This window comes from Mustela nivalis (assembly GCF_964662115.1).
Source record: "Mustela nivalis genome assembly, chromosome: 9".
Lineage (NCBI taxonomy): Eukaryota > Metazoa > Chordata > Mammalia > Carnivora > Mustelidae > Mustela > Mustela nivalis.
Genome location: NC_139028.1, coordinates 59,074,952 through 59,092,831, shown reverse-complemented (window position 1 = coordinate 59,092,831; position 17,880 = coordinate 59,074,952). Strand labels below are relative to the sequence as shown.

Genomic DNA, 17,880 nt, shown 5'->3' with positions numbered 1-17,880 from the left:
GCTGGGAGGCACACACAGGGGACATGAAGACACACATTTCATTCTGTAACGCTGAAACAATAATATAGATTCTGCCCTCAGAATATGGTTGCAAATTGTTTTTTTTTGCCAATGTGAAAAATGTTAATCAAATTTTAAGCTCTTAGTACTCATTAAAATTAATTACATCCCTTTAACGCCTGGCTGGCTCAGTTGGTAGAACAAGCAATTCTTGATCTCGGGGTTGTAAGTTTCAGCCCCATGTTGGCTATATAGAGTACTTAAAATCTTAAAAGAAATTAATTTCAGCCCTTTAAAAAAGTGTTTGGGATCAAAGTACATCTGAAATGATAAGGACGATGAAAAAAAATCAGAGACCACAGAAAACATGAACAGAGGTCACAGACAGGTTCCTGAAGCAGGGAAATACATATAACCATTTCATTAGAAAAGATAAATTTGGATAATATCAGGTATTAGGTAAACATATAATGTCATGAGGAAAAGTTTGCTGAAGGAAGGAAGCAAGCAAAGAAAACAGACCAATTATTATTTCAACAGATGAGGTTTCTTGCCATGTGTGATTTTTATTGTGCTTTAAAAAACCCAGAGAATCTTCAAATTCTTTCCATCTAAGGAGTTTGACCTTTACTTCAATTTCATTATTTTCCCAGGACTTTCTAACATTATAGTAATAGTAAGGACTTAGTAGTCTAAGTAATAAAAAAGAGGCCTCTTTTTTAGAACATATTTACTTCCTTTTTTCTGGACCCTAACCAAATAGAGCAGTTCAAATGACTGGGGTTACAAAACCAAGTTATCCAACAAATTTATAGGTTGGGATCTTGGAAAAGCATCAGCTTTTTAAGCATTTCTCCATTAGGGAAAGAAGGCCTTACAAATGGCTAATTTAATAGGATATTTTCAATCTATTATGGCTTTTCCAGGTTACTATGAAACCCAGTATTATCTGGAGAGTAGGAGAGTGGGACTAAGCGTTTAACATGGGGAAAACCTTTTTTTTTTTGAAGTCTGGCATAGCAAAAGTAGAAACCATGGAAAACAGAGGTTTATAACTGGTTAGTTTAGGAAGTCATTGTGGTTTGTTGGCAGACCACGCATACATAGGAGTGGTAGTTCAATTAGAAACACGATTCTGTACTTCTCATCTCCAAAACATTTTCTGTGTATTTATGGATTCATTTCCTAGGTCTCAAACAGCAAATTAAAATGAGTTACTCAAATAGCTTAATCAAGACCCTTACATAGCAGAAAACCTGAGGAAGGGAGAAGTGCTTATTCTAAATGTTAGTTTAGTGGATATTTTTAGTATCTTTCTTTTTCCATCTTCATTCCTTCCCTGGTTCAGAGTCTGTTTTTTCTTTATGTCCCTATAGGAGTCCTTATTTATGTTCTCAATCATAATTTGGAGTAAATAAAAAAGAACACAGAAAAGAGAAAAAATGAAGGGCAAGCTTTTAGGTTGTTTACTGTCATTAACTTTTTAAAAAGCAATTTTCATTGGGAGAGATACATACCAAAAAGTGGGCACATACCACTGCAGAGTTATATCACATAACAGTTCCAATCTTTAAGAACAGGAAGCTCAGAAAGGTCACATAACTTGCTCAAGGCCACAGAGAATCTGAGATCCAGGTCAGTCAGGTGCTGAGACCCATTTGCTTTCTCTGTTACTTTGCCAAGACTGCCTTCGAGTGCCTCATCCCTGATTTCTGAATTTTCTTTCTTTTAGATCTGATCAATACCTGGCCAGTCGCTGCTCTAAGAAATGGTACCGCTCCTCTCTGAGGCTTCCTCCAAAGAGCTCTCCAACCCCAGGAACGAGAAGATCAACAGCAGCAACCTAAAAAGGAAAAAAGTGGTAAACAATTTCACATTTTCAGGGGATTCCAACAATTGTCAGCTTCTCAAGCAGGTGGAACTCTTAACATTTTGACAAGGGGCTGTTGAACTGCTTACCAGAATATTATTTATGTTAGCTATTTATGCCGCCTGTTTCAAAATCCAATTTTTAATATTATCTTTAGACTACAATACACAAAATGCAGATGGACAGTTTCCTCTCCTTTCTTACACCGTTAGTATATGGTGTACTTAACAAAAATGTGTTTTCTTCACAAATGTGGTATGTTAATAATAAAAAATGTGGCAAATATTAAAAATTATGAGATATTAAAAGTCATCCATCACCATGTAGAACCAATTGCATTTTGGCATATTTTCTGTTTTTTTTTTTCCTTCCACATTTAAGGAATACAGCATATCAAATTACACATAAACATTTACCATTCTAATGTTTTACTTAGTATTATACATTTTTCCCCTATGTTAGCTGAAATATTTTATTTACACACTTAATTTTTTTTTTTTAACGTTATCTCTCCACCCAACATGGGATTTGAACTCACAATCCAGAGATCAAGAGTCACACATTTCACTGACTGAGCCAGCCAGGTTCCTCCATACTAAATGTTTTAAAAGCTACACAATTTGATTATTTATTTACTTATTTTTAAAAAGATTTTATTTATTTATTTGACAGACAGAGATCAAAAGTAGGCAGAGAGGCAGGCAGAGGGAGAGGAAGGGAAGCAGGCTCCCTCCCGAGCAGAGAGCCCAATGCAGGGCTCAATCCTGGACCCTGAGATCATGACCTGAGCTGAAGGCAGAGGCTTTAACCCACTGAGCCACCCACATGCCCCTGCACAGTATCTTTACCCTAGAGATACAAACATAGTGATCCGAAGGGGCACGTGCACCCGAATGTTTATAGCAGCAAAGTCCACAATAGCCAAACTATGGAAAGAACCTAGATGTCCATCAACAGATGAATGGATCAAGAAGATGTGGTATATATACACAATGGAATACTATGCAGCCATCAAAAGAAATGAAATCTTGCTATTTGCAACAACGTGGATGGAACTAGAGTGTATCATGCTTAGCAAAGTAAGTCAAGTGGAGAAAGAAACTATCATATGATCTCCCTGATATGAGGAAGTGGTGATGCAACATGGGGGCTTAAGGGGGTAGGAGAAGAATAAATGAAACAAGATGGGATTGGGAGGGAGACAAACCATAAGTGACTCTTAATCTCACAAAACAAACTGAGGGTTGCTGGGGGGAGGGGGTTGGGAGAAGGGGGGTGGGGTTATGGACATTGGGGAGGGTATGTGCTTTGGTGAATGCTGTGAAGTGTGTAAACCTGGTGATTCATAGACCTGTACCCCTGGGGATAAAAATATATTATATGTTTATAAAAAAATTAAAAATTAAAAAAAAAAAGAAGTAGAAGTAGAAGTTTTTATCTAACTGCTTTTCCTTTGTTGGACATTTTGGTATGTGGTTTTGTTTTCTCTTAAATAATCTGACAACGAGGATTTTTCTTTTTTCTTCTTTAAAGATTTTATTTATTTATTTGACTGACAGAGATCACAAGTAGGCAAAGCAGGCAGAGAGAGAGAGAGAGGAGGAAGCAGACTCCTTGCCTAGCAGAGAGCTCGATCCCAGGACTCTGAGATCATGACCTAAGCCAAAGGCAGAGGCTTTAACCCACTGAGCCACCCAGGCGCCCCAATGAGGATATTTCTTTATAGTATTTTGGTAAGACATGAAAAATATGTCCTAATTATTCAGACACCTGGGTGGCTCAGTCAGTTGAGTGTCTGACTCTCAATGCCAGCTCAAGTCTTGATCTCAGGATTCTGGGTTCAAGCCACACTTTGGGCTCCACGCTGGGCAGGGGGCCTCCTTTTTTTTAAAAAAATACCTGATTATTAATCAAAGTAGTAAAACGTGATATGATGAGATAGCATACTGAAGTTATCAAGATAACATAAATAACATGGATTTGAAGATGCATGAGCCAGTACTCTCTCACATCTGACAGAAACTTTCTGGTTAGCAACTTGGGAAGATTACCAAAACCCTTAAAAATGCATACACTTTGACCCAGCAATGGCAGTTTCAGGAAACAGTCCTAGTAGAGATGGCAAAAAAACAACAAAACAAATTACTGTACAGGGTGTTTACTGCAGCATCATTTATAGTAACAAAAATTCAAGTACATGTCAGTAGGAACCGACTGTTACGTAAATCTTAGACAGGGATTTAAAAAAAAGACTGGCTGGGCGCCTGGCTCAATTTGTGATCCCAGAGTTCTGGGATAGAGCCCAGCATGGAGCCCCGCATGGAGCTCTCTGCTCAGTGGGGAGCCTGCTTCCTCCTCTCTCTCTGCATGCCTCTCTGCCTACTTGTGATCTCTGTCAAATAAGTAAATAAAATCTTAAAAAAAAAAAAAAAAAAAGACTGGCATCTACATGATGAGATATTACACTGCCACTGTGATTTCTTCAGTTCTCTGTCTGGGATTTTCTTATTTTGTACAGTGAAGATGTGTTATACTTTCGTAATAACAACAAAAAACTTTTAATGGTGGAAAATGGTAGCTTCATATTTTAATTTGTATTTCTTCAATTACTAGTAATATTTAGTTTTGAGAATGTTTATTTGTTAACTGTATTATCCTGTGACTTGGTGATTCCTTTTGGTGGGGCTGGTAGTAAGCATTATTATTATTAAGGAGGCACTAAACTGGGGTGCCTGGGTGACTCAGTTGAGCATCAGACATGGTTCCACCCAGGTCACAATTTTGGGTTCACAAGATGGAGCCCCGCCAGGCTCTGCACTCAGGGCGCAGAGTCTGCTTGGGATTCTTTCACCACTCCCGGCTCCCTCTTCCTCCCCTTGCTTGGGCTGCTCTTTTTCTCTTCTCTCTCTCCCAAATAAAATCTTTAAAAAAATATATAAAAAGGCACAAAACTAAGAAATATATAAAGCAACAAATGAAAAATTAGGAAATCATAAAACATATTTTCATCTCCAGTTAGTCAGTTAAGCAGTTACCTTCAGCTCAGGTCATGATCCCAGGGTCCTGGGATCGAGCCCCGCATCGGGCTCCCTGCTCAGTTGAGAGCCTGCTTCTCCCTCTCCTTCTGCCTGCCACTCTGCCTACTTGTGCTCTCTCTCTCTGTCAAATAAATAAATAAAATCTTTAAAAAAATTAAAAAAAATTTTAAAGATTTTATTTATTTGACAGAGAGACAGAGAGCACAAGTAGGCAGAGAGGCAGGCAGAGGGAGAGGGGGAAGCAGGCTCCCTGCTGAGCAGAGGGCCTGATGTGTGGCTCAATCCCAGGACCCTGGGATCATGACCTGAGCTGAAGGCAGAGGCTTAACCCACTAAGCCACCCAGGTGCCCCCCCCCATTTTTTAAAAAAATTTTTTATTTTTTATAAACATATATTTTTATCCCCAGGGGTACAGGTCTGTGAATCCCCAGGTTTACACACTTCACAGCACTCACCAAAGCACATACCCTCCCCAATGTCCATAACCCCACCCCCTTCCCCCATCCCCCTCCCCCCAGCAACCCTCAGTTTGTTTTGTGAGATTAAGAGTCACTTATGGTTTGTCTCCCTCCCAATCCCATCTTGTTTCATTTATTCTTCTCCTATCCACTTAAGCCCCCATGTTGTATCCCCCCAATTTTTTTTTAAAGTAAGCTCTACATTCAATGTGGGGCTCAAACTCATGATCCCAAGATCAAGAACTGCCCATTTTGTCACACTACCACTGCTTGTTGACCACATCTTAGTAATTCTGTGAACTTGAGGCAACTACAACAACCAAGCAGGTAATCCAGAATGTGGATTTGGTGACTCAGATACAAGGACAGGTAATTAACACAGATCTCTGAACAGGTGTACAAGACAGCCTCCAGAGGAAATTCTCACAGGCTACACAATTAATAGAGTTGGACACCAACCAGGACCCTGCAGTTACCCTTCCTATTCTCAGAGAACGGAGACATTTCAAGGCTGTTTTTTTGGCCATTGAAGGACTGGCATCTTTATTTCTTAGTATCGTGCTTTTAAACATGGCTAACATATACCCAAAGTTGAGAGAGACCTGACTGAGAGTTTGTTGTTGTTGTTGTTTTAAAAGAGACTTTTTTTTGGACAGAGACAGCACAAACAGGGGCAGCGGGAGATGGACAAATGGACTCACCGCTGAGTAGGGAGCCTTGATGAGCGGCTTGAGCGCAGGACATGGAGATCATGACTTGAACAAAAGGCAGATGCTTAACTGACAGAGACACCCAGATGCCCCATGATTTATTTATTTAAGAGTGAGAGAAAGGGAGTGTGTGCAGGGAAGGTAAAGGCACAAGAGGGGAGGGGTATGAGGGAAAGGGTTTAATCCAGAGTTTTAAATTTAGAATTACAGGTAATCAGGATTAGAAAGGAACAGACATCAAGTAACTCTCTGGCCTTTGGTTGAAAATATTTAAAGACTGAGAACCACTACCCCCAAAATGTAGCATACATCTTTGTGTAGATCTATTTAGAAGGGACAAGTATATCCAAAATCTATCATTTCCAAGGTTTTGAAGTTGAGGCAATTTCAAGCCGTAAAGGTGAGCGGTAATTGCTTCTGATACTCTACATATAAACAAAGCATTAAAAGCCAGAGCTATAAAGATTCACTGCCTCAAAAAAGGATGCTGGAGAATTAGCTATCGTGGAAGAACAGGAAATAGGTAGTCTAGCTGGGGCCATGATGGAATGAGTTGTTCGTTTTCTAAATCAGTTCATAAGAATCGAATAGGAGATACATTTCTTGCTTGGTCTTACTGCTAATACAACTACGACAAGCAAAAAACTCTGGAGATCTTAGCACTTTCTGTAGGCCTCCATTATGTTATTTTGAACTTAGTTTTTTTAATGCTATTTTTAGAGGACCATAAAAGATGAATATTAATCTTTGATTACAAACCCCCTTTAATACTTGAGCTCCTTGGAGAATTCATTGTACAACCATACTGGTTTTAGACCTGTTTAATTTGTATTTATCTGGAATATTTGCAACTGCATAGTACCAGTTGTGGAACTGATAGCTTCTGAATCTTTTGAGTCATCTTCAAAAACTTTTTTTTTTGAGAGAGAGAGGGAGTCTTAAAAAGGCTCCATGCCCAGCATGGAGCCCAACGTGGGGATTGATCTTATGACCCTGAGATCATGACTTGAGCCAAAATTAAGAGTTGGACACTCAAACGACTGAGCTACCCAGTTGCCCCTGAGTCACCTTCAAAATCTTATGTCACAGTATGGTATCTGTATTTTTTTTCTGGATTTCTTCTAAACCTGCTTCCTAATAACTAAGGCATCTAATCATTTCTACATTAGTTATTACAAAATTAATGTGATAGTTGCTGTATTAGTCAGGATAGGTTAGATTATACGAAAACCTACCTAGTAATAAACAATCCCAGAAGCTTACAACAGGGCTTCTCAATCTCAGCATCAGTGACAATTTTGGCCAGATAATTTTATTGTGAGGGTCTGTCCTGTGCATCGTGGGCTATTTAGCAACATCCCTGGCTTCTACCCACCAGATGCCAGTTGCACTGCCCTAGTTGTGACAACCAAAAATGTCGCCAGACATTGCTAAATGTTTCCTGCACTGGAGTGGGGGTGTGTGTGTGATGACATAAAGTAATAGCTGATTGAAAGCCACTGCTTTACAACAAACTGGCTTTTTAAAAAACGTATGCTATATGTCCATCCTGGCTTGAAGCTGATTAAAACAAAAACAGAAACAAAAAAACACCTTATGAGGTATTGCTGATCTAGCAGATGGGGGGGGGGGGGAAGAGCATGGACAACTATGTACTAAAAACTTTTGTCCAGGAGTAATGTATGTAGGTCACATTTGCTCACAATTCTTTGGCCAATACATGTCACTAAGCTCATGCTGATGGGGCAGAGAAGTATAACAAATACTGATGTAAAGTAAAACTGTTTAGCTGGTTCCCTCCCCTCCCCCACCCAAACTGACATGGACTCCCACTTCCACTCTCCCAAAAAAATCCTCATTGTTAATTAGAATTAAGGTCAGAATAGTTCTATTTTCTTCCTCTGTACTCTGGGACAGGAGGTTATCAAGAAAAGGAAAAGAATTTACCAAACTAGAAAAGAACTTAGCAAAATAGCCTATTTTAGTTGAATGAAAATTTTAGAAAACATCCAGATAAAGTCCCTTATCACTCCTAATTTTGTGACATGTGGAAAGAATGCATTCATCATCTATATCCTTTCATTGTCCAGATGGCCTGAAAATTCACACTTTCAGGTGGGTGAATTTCATGTTTTCTTGACAAAGATAAAGTTGCTTTTCCTTTTAAAAGAAATGTATGTTTGTTTGTTTGTTTGAAAGATTTTATTTATTTATTTGACAGAAAGGCAGCCCGAGAGCAGGAACAGAAGCAGGGGAAGTGCAAAGAGGGAAAGCAGGCTTCCCTCCCAGCAGGGAGCCCGATGTGGGGCTCCATCCCAGGACTGACCTGAGCAGAAGGCAGATGTTTAACCGACTGAGCCACTCAGGTAGGTGCCCAGGGAAATGTATCTCTTAAGTAAGGCATTCCTTCACAATGCCTCATAAATGTTCCACGACCAAAGGGTACTGTTTCTTTCTTTCTTTCCTTTTTTTTTTTTTATCAAGAACAGGTTTATCTCTCTGTGAAGAAAGGCCCACAAAGGCTTTGTTTTCTCTTCTTCCTCTCTTCTTATTAATCTTCTGCTCTTCTCTTTTTCTTTAGGTTTAGCTTCCTTTCAATCCTATCAGATTATACTTCCTGCTTTCCTTTCACAATGATATCCTCCAAACTCTCTAGAGATTCTGCACCCTTTCTGAGTAGCTGTAACACAGCCAAGTATTCCTCTACTATAAATAAAGACATTTACATTTGGTATACATAGAGCTGCACTTCCTTTGATAGGATATAAAAAATACCACATTCCCTAAAGATTATTAGCACAACTTCTTCAAATTTCCATACCTTTTAGTTTGTGTTGAGATTCCCAAGAGGATTCTTCTATGTTGTGACTCCTTCTGGTAACTACTGAGCTAACTGCTACAGAAACTACCACTCTTTCCAGGGGTCTAGTGGAGATAAAGGGTACATACAGATAAAATATAAACCATGACATAAGGGTGCACAAAATGTACAACATGGATGGAATCACACAAATCTCTTAAGAACTAATGAGAAAAACTTGGCTGTGTGTTTCCCAAATCATTTATTTGGGAGGGGTTAGAGTGCAAACACTCTGGAAACAGGCTAAGTTACCTAGAATGGTAGCTGGTGATTACAATCTGCCCTATGGGCTGGCAGCCCTTATGGGAGTCTGCGGTTTGCTTCAAGAGCTGGGGCTGAGCAATCCTGCCCTTCACTAGGGAAAGTGAGAATTCACAGGCTGTACAATAAAATGTCCTCGTAATTCACATATTTGACCAAATTTAAGCACTTCTGTAGCTACAATCTCTTCTGTGTTCCTCTGCATCTTTGGAAGACTTTAAAGAAGTGTCAAGATTTTAGTTGTGCTGTCCTTTTTCTCTCCTACACAGATAACAACGAAGGCTACACGTCAATGTAACACATTCTCTGCTAACTTTCCTCATCTTAAACAAAACTGATTCCCCTTCAGGCATATCTTCTAGGCCAGAATGCTGCTGGGCACATCTTCTTTTATTTTGTTTAAGTCACACAGCTGCAGCAGCATGCTGTCTAGAAATAGTTTGTGTTGGTATTCAAGCTGAATGAGCCCTGGTCTCTATTTATGACACTCCCTTTTGATTCTTACCCTTTGATTCCAATCAATGTACTGAAAATAAAATGCAGACCTTGAATTAAACAACAAACAGGCTAGACAGGAACAAGGCCTTTAATGCATAACCTTTTCTATGCTAACTTCAGAGAGAAGGGAAAAGTTTAATGTCCCTTCCTCTACCTCTCTTCTTACCTCAATATTTTTAAGTATTAATGAAAAACATAAACTGAACACCTCCCTATTCAGTTTCTTACAGGCTGCTGTCAACAACGGAGCAACATTACATATTATTATCAAGAGAAGAAGAATGTTCCACAAACCATAGGAAACATGTTTGTGGTTTCAGCCTCTATAAGCTTTTGCTCTCATTGCTGACACAGTATTTTGCCCCTAAAAACAGCGAGGCACAGGTAGGAATGAGAACCTTCCAGATGTGACAGTGTGAAGATTCAAATAGGCTGCAGGTAGCAATGGCTAAAAATGGACTTTGGCTAGTAAATGTTTAAGTCTGGGAGCATTTCAGATGGACTGAAATGCATACTTTCAACTTTGACATAAATTCCCAGGAAAGTCATTTGCCTTAGATATGGGGAAAATTAGCCATTCCCTTCATTACTATTTTCTGTTGGTTTGATGCAGGTTGGTTAATTAGCACCAGCCAGGGAAATTCAATAGATATCCCTTGGTTGAGTACTGTTTCTTTCAAGTTGACTTTATAGTATGTACTTACTACATGCCCACTAATCTTTAAATTTTTATGATTTGCTACATAATATTGACACAGTTTAAACAATTAGAACATTATCTGGTGATCTTAGCATCTCATCAGGATCTGATGGGCAGTCACTTTTGCCTAATCACAATGGCTGGAATGAATGGATATTCTTCTCTGCAAAGCCATTTCCCATCTGAAAACCTGGCACCTGCCTTTGAGGGACTTACTTAGGAACTCAGACCCAGGGGCATACAGTATTTTGCATGCTTGCTTAGATTCATTTTATTTAGGCCCATGATTCCTCCCCTTCAAATTATCAAGTATGTTTGCTAACTTGTAAGTTATTCTTATATATCCAAATGGGGAAAAACTTAGGCTATTGAAATTAGAGAATCTTAAAGCTGTTTAGTATTCTGGAGGTCATCTAATCCAACTCTCTGATTTTATAGAGGGAGAAACTGAGGCTCAGTGATTGGACAGACTTGACTAAGGTTTTATGGCTAACCAGTAAAAAAGATGGATTTCAAACCTGGTGCTGTTAACTCCTTAGTCCAGAGTACTCTTCATTCCAATACAGTAGATACCTTCACTTTTTTTTTTTTTTTTTTTTTTTTGGAGGGGATGGGGATGTGCAGAAAGAAAGGAAAAGGAACAGTGGCTATAAAAATACACCATTTTACTATTTATGACCTCCAGCGAAATGCTACAAGTGTAGGTTAAACATTTCTCTACCCTTCTGATGCCCTAGGGAAGGCACCTATGAAATATATGTCTTATTTTTTAGATTGCATTGCACCCACTGTAGAAACTCTTGCAACCCTACCCACAATCTGTTATTACAGCGCTTCTGAAAAAAGCCAGCCCTTCTGAAAAAAGCCAAGAACTTAGTTATTTGGCCCAAAGTCTGCTCATTCACCACTGGAAAAAATAAAGTAGGGGTAGAAGCAGGCACTCTATACAAGTGGGTTGAAAAGAAATCTAGGTTGTTAATCAATCATTGTTATAATCTATGTCTAATATATGTATAGTTTAAATAAATTATATATGTAAAAGGTATTTAAGGATTTATTTATTTATTTAAGCAGGAAAGAGAGAGCATAAGCAGGGGGAGCGGCAGACAGAGGGCAAGGGAGAAGCAGGCTCCCTGCTGAGCAGGGAGTCCAATCTGGGGCTCCATCCCAGGACCCTGGGATCATGACCTGAACTGAAGGCAGACGCTTAACCAACTGAGCCACCCAGGTGCCCCAATAAATTATATTTTAATAATTTAGTTATGAGAAGCTATATATTAAAGTACTGTATAGATCACATAAGTACTCTAAAGTATCATTATAATGCTTTCAACTTTCAAGTTGTGAGACCATACTACTAGAGAGTCTGTCACAATAAAGGCCTCCTGCTACTTCTAAAGGTAAAAAATGTTTGTGACTGCAGTCTATGGAAGAATTGCCTTTTAAATAATCTTGTGTAATAGCATATTTGACGTTGCAACACACATATTTTAACATTATCATGCTTTATCACAATGGTTTTATCAAAATTTAGAAGGAAAGAGGGCTTTAAGCTTATTGACTACACATCACCCCAAACACTGTGCTATATATTTTTCACGTATTGTCTAATTTAATCCTCACAACTGTGGACTAAGATTAGCATCTTATTTTTATGGATTGGGAAACTAAGACTCAAAGAAATTAGGTAGTTCATTTACGATCACGTGGTCTATACCACACAGACCTGGGACCTGAACCCAAGAGTGTCTGATTCTAAAGCCACTGGACTTTCCTTTATACTATGTTACCATCATTCAAAAAATTTAGAATAAAAGTTGTTCTTTAGCTTCCTTGAAATTCCTTAGCAAATCGAGTCACTTACTAAATACTTGTCCATTGTGTGTCTACAAATGTGTTGGGTTCGATTCATCCATCTGTTCAATCCCCTATCACCAAATAGATATTAGGTGCCTGTTATCTTCCAGGCATTATGCTAGGATACCATGATGTGTGAAAAGGAGGTCCTCAAGTCCAGTGGCAAAGAAGAGAGTCATTAATTAAACAGCCATAAAAATAAATGTAAAATTACAACTGTGTTAAGGATTATGATGAATGATGACTTAGTAGGTCTCGGCCTGAAATTTAACATGGTAGCATTTTAGTGTCTAACAGGGGTCTCTGACTCAGCCTAGAGGGTCACAGAAGGTTTCTCCGGGGAAGTGATGACTGAGTAGAGATTTGGAGAAAAAGTAAAATTACTTAGGTGAAGAAAATTGTTCTAAACTGAAGGAGCACAATATCCAACGATACTGTGGTGAGAGAAAGCAATGCATGTCTGAAGACCTGGAAGGGTGATATGAATGGAGCAGAGACAGCAAAGGGGAGCAGCACGGTACATGAAGCAAGAGAGACAAGCAGTCAGATGACACTGGGGCCTAGAAGCCAGAGACGGATTCTGACTTGGATACTAAAAGCAATGGGAGGCCACTGAATGGGGAAATAACATGACCAGATCTACATTTTCTAAAAGCTTACACTGAAGTGGGGAGAACTGATTCAGAGGAGGCAAGAGCAGATGCAGGAGGACCAGTCAGGAGGCCACGGAAATAATCCAGCCAAGAGATGATGGTATCTTAATCCAAGAAGGTAAAAGTGGAAATGAAGAGAAGTAGATGGATTTGAGATTTATTTCAAAGCATAAAAACAACAACATAATAACAGCTTGGATATAGGGAGTGAGGAAGATGGCTCTAGTATATGGCTTGTACAATTAGATGGGCGGGAACACTTAAAGAACATCAAATTTGGTGGGGGAAGGGGAGAAGAATAGAAATCATCGGTGGGTACGGTTTTAGATTATGTTGAGATGCCACTGAGATATAGAAACAGTAATAAGAGCTCTGAGCAGAAGTAAGGAATAGAGATGTGACTGTCTGAGTTGTCTGAAAATAAATAGTAAGCTCTGAATACACATATAAAATCTCCCGAGAGAGAAAAGACCTATGACAGAGCCTTGAGGAATCCTATCAACTACTATAGTAGTAGAAGAGGATGGGCCTACCTAGGAGATTGAGAAAGAGCCACCCCTGAGAATGGAGGAGAACACAATGTTACAGGAGCTGGGGGAAGAGACAGTTTTCAGAATAAGAAAGTCATAGGGCTGAGTAATGCTGAGAGGGGAAGTAAACATAAAGTCTGTTGGATTTAATAATGTGAAAAATTATTACTGACCCTAGAAAGAGGGGCTTCAGTGGTACAACAACAGAGGTGGAAGTCACAGTAGAGGGAATGAGGAATGAGCAACAGAAGACATGGTGGCTATAAAACACTCATTCCCATACTGAATAAGCTAAGGGTTTCATCTGAGAAAGCAAAACCTACAGAGTACAAAAAATAGAAACAATGCTACCAGTATTACTGATTTTTTAAATGGTACAGAAACCCAAAAAAGGAAGACTCAGGGTGAGCTGGTAACTAAGTCTACAGCAAGGCAAAGTTTTCAATTAAAACATTTTCAATGAATTAATTTTTGAACTACTGTAGTTGACACAATGTTTTATTAATTTCAGGTGTACAATACGGTGACTCAACAATTCTTTCTTTCTTTCTCTCTTTCTCTTTTTTTTTTTTTTAAGATTTTTATTTATTTATTTGACAGACAGAGATCACAAGTAGGCAGAGAGGCAGGCAGAGAGAGTGGGGGAAGAAGGTTCCCTGCTATGCAGAGAGATGTGGGGCTCGATCCCAGGACCCTGGGATCATGACCTGAGCCGAAGACAGAGGCTTAACCAACTAAGCCACACAGGAACCTCTTTCTTTCTTTCTTTCTTTCTCTTTTTTTTTTTTTTTTTTTTAAGACTTTATTTGTCAGAGTGAGTGAGAGGGCACAAGTAGGCAGAGGGGCAGGCAGAGGGAAGGGAGAAGCAGATACCTCGCTGAGCAGGGAGCCTAATTTGGGGCTGGATCCCAGGATCCTAGGATCATGACCTGAGCTGAAGGCCATGCGTAACCAGCTGAGCCACCCAGGTGCCCCAGGTGACCCAACAATTCTATACATCACTCAAGGCTCACCACAATAAATATAGTTACCATCTGTCACCATACAACATTATGAGAATAGAAAGGAGAGCTTTAAGCAGAGTATTTACGAAGTGCAAAACTGAATGACTGAAAAGTGCTGAATGTTGGGAAATTGCATGCAAAGACTACAGGAGTGTGTGTGTGTGTGTGTGTGTGTGTGTGTTGGGGGTGGGGAGGTACAAATAGGATGGGGTAGAGTGATAAAAAAGCCAAGAGATACAGATGCAGTCCTGTTTGGTGATATAGACTCAATACTGAATTATTTAGGATTGGAGAATCTATGCCCTAGTCTCCTTTTTCTCCTGCCAACCTATGGGCCAATTCCTTTCTCATAATCAATTATACCAGAGGGTTGGTAGGGAAAAGAGAAAATAAGACTCATAAATCAACTGTGTCACTCAATGGTTTTGGATAATACTGTGTGAAAGTGAAATCAATGTAACTTTATATTTATGGCTTGGAGGCAGAAGACCACTGTCTTCAAAACCAGAGAGAGTCAGGTCTGATCACAAACTCGGTCATTCACTACCTACGAAGCTTGGCAAGTGCGATCTATGTCCCTGAACCCTAGCTTCTTATCTGTAAAATGGGAGAAATAGTAAGTTTCTTGGAAAGATTGTTCTGGGACTTAGAGATGAGATGGTAGTGTTTGCCTGATAGGAATCTACTGATTGATAGATAATACTGATTATTTACCCCTGGGCCCTGATCTACATTTTTCTACTGGTATTTACCTAGAGACCAGTGAAAAGCATCAGAGAGCAAAGTTTAGTTTTTTGGGTCTTTTGTGAGATAAACGTAACATCTCACAGACTTTTACAATTAATGATATTAAGTATATAACTATTCAATAAGTATTTAAAGAGTCAAATATATTCTTATTTTATATTACTGCTAATTTTGTTAGAGAGGGAAGAAGAGACAAAAGAAGAAAAAAAGGAAAAAGCCAACTAGAAGAGTAAGAAAGCAATCAAAAACTAAGGGTAAAAAAAAGGAAAGAGTGTGAGACAGGCAAGAGAGCAGAAAGAGAGAGACGGAGACAAGACAGGCAGAAGAGAAGTGACAGGAGAATCTGCCTAGACCTCTCAGATCCCTCCATCCACTCCCCTCCCAATTTGTGTGTGACAACCAAACCAAAAACTCTGAGCCCCCTGCTCTGAGGGTTAGCTCTTCCTCTGCCTGCTCACGCCACTGCTCTCCTTTTTTGCCCCCCATCCCCCCATCCCTCTGTCTCTTTACCAGCATTTCAGCTGACAGCAGACCTGGCACTGCTAAACAGTTTTCTGGGCTACCTCCTCCCAATTATTTAAAAATTTTAAAAAAAAATTTTGTTGACACTCCTAATTAGAGTGTCAAAGACAGTGACAAATATCATACATAATTGAAAGATCAATAAATATAACACAGAATGGTTCCCTAAAAGAAAACAAAAACAAAACAAAAAACCAAAGAAAACAAAACACATTTACATGTGCATCTGCTAAATGAAGAAGGACACCATGTGACAGAAATAACAAGTGCATCTGCTAAACGAAGAAGGACACCATGTGACAGAAATAACAAGTATGCTTCAAGAACATTGGGATCTTCTTTGGGAACACTTTTTCAGAGGTACCTTGAAGAAATTTAAAGAGATGTCAAGTGTGACAGATATAATTCTTAAAAATATGCCAAAGGATAAATGAAATTAAATCAAGGGAAAAACCCAGACTCTGAGACGACCAACCCCGATTTATTTAGTGCTTTTTCTTACTGTGTGCTGAGGCCCATCTTCATTATTCCTCATGTAGAAAGGCTTGAGTGCTAATGGATAATTAATGACAAAGACTGGTATGTTGTCACAGTGCTTCACCAGGTATTTCTCATGTTCGGTGTGTAGATCGACACCCCACTGTAATGAGAAAGAAGAAATTATCAAAGGAGAAGACAGAGCTGAGATATACAATGTGGTACCCGAAAATAACCTGTATTGGTTCCAAGGGCCTCCTCTGAGGATCAGTGATGTGTGGAGCCGTCTGCTGAGACTACACAGAAAACTCAGCCAGAGAGGTGTGTTACAAGAACAGCCAAAGGCCTTGGAAAGATGAAAGCCGAACCGAGTAGATAAAAATGCTGTCTCTCCCCATCTTGAGGAGCAGCATTTAGCAGATGAACAGCATCTGCAGAAAAACAAAGTACCCTTCCCACAGTGTGTAAAAACTGACTTCAAAGTCATAGTTTTTATTAATATTGCCTAAAGCTTCTTCAATGGTTACTGTTCCAAGGTTGCAGGAAATTAAATGATGAAAGATAATATTCTTAATATTGAGTCTATCTCTGGATAGATGGCTTCTCTCAGTGAATTTTTTTTTTAATAAAAGAGTCAATTCATATATCAGATGCTCTGATGAATATTTAATAGCACCGTTCATCTACTTATTCAACAAATACTAATGTGCCTATTAAATGCCGGTACCATGCTAGGTACTGAGCACAGTAGTAAGAAAATCAGAATTCCTGACTTCATGAAGCTTCCAGGGTAGGAGATAAAAAACAAATTAAAAAATTACATAAACAAAATAACTAATTATAACAAGCACAACTATTACACCTCATAAGAGGATCTGACTCAAGTGGGGATAGGACTGGTGTAGGGAACAGTTTGAAGACAAAGTTATTACAGTACATTCCTAACATTATATAATTCCTACTTGTCTGCCAATATGTTAATTATAGGAAAGAAGCCCTGGCATAGGAATGAGGAGACTTGCCTCTAATATTATGCGCACGTCCAATGATAAATCATGTGGCCTCTTTGGACATATTACCATTCTTTTCAAGGATTTTCATCAAAAACTCGGGAAACTTCTCTACAATTCTTTAACCATTACTATTAAAATCAATATTCTACTTCAAAATTATTATTTATTCTAAATATTTTAACAACATTAAGCAAACAAAAAAAAAGCCAATTTAAAGATGGGCAAATACTAAACAGTGTTAATAAGAAAAATAAGATTATCTATCTATTTATTTATTTATTTTTAAATATTTTATTTTTTAATTCCAGAGTGAAAGAGAGAGAGTGAGCGAGTGAGTGTTGAGGGGAGGAGCAGAGGGAGAGGGACAAGCAGACTCTGTGCTGAGCACAGAGCCTGAGGCTGGGCTCAATCTCAGGATGCTGAGATCATGACTTGAGCCAAAACCAAGAGTCACACACTTAACTGACTAAGCCACCTAGGTGCGCTAGAGAAATAAGATTATTTTAAAAGATTCATTTTTTTTTTTTTTTAAAGTAAGCTCTACGTCCAACTTGGGGCTTGAACTCATAACCCTGAGGCCAAGAGTTGCATGGTCTACTAAATGAGTCAGCTAGGTGCCCCAGGATTCTTAATGAAATGTGATAAGGACAAGAGGGGGATTCATGAATATGAATATGAATA

At 39.0% G+C, this 17,880-nt stretch overlaps 1 protein-coding gene across 2 annotated transcripts in view; it reads right to left on the bottom strand.

Moving 5' to 3' along the window:
* The window catches only part of NARS2 (asparaginyl-tRNA synthetase 2, mitochondrial), a 128,150-nt gene that overhangs the window by 4,165 nt on the left and 106,105 nt on the right, over window positions 1-17,880 (bottom strand). For both annotated transcript variants that reach the window (XM_082749566.1, XM_082749567.1), the window contains exons 11-12: window positions 16,212-16,349; window positions 1,746-1,843 (exon numbers count right to left, since the gene is read on the bottom strand). In XM_082749566.1, coding sequence (XP_082605692.1) covers window positions 1,746-1,843; window positions 16,212-16,349 — 236 coding nt within the window. The remainder of the gene's footprint in view (window positions 1-1,745; window positions 1,844-16,211; window positions 16,350-17,880) is intronic.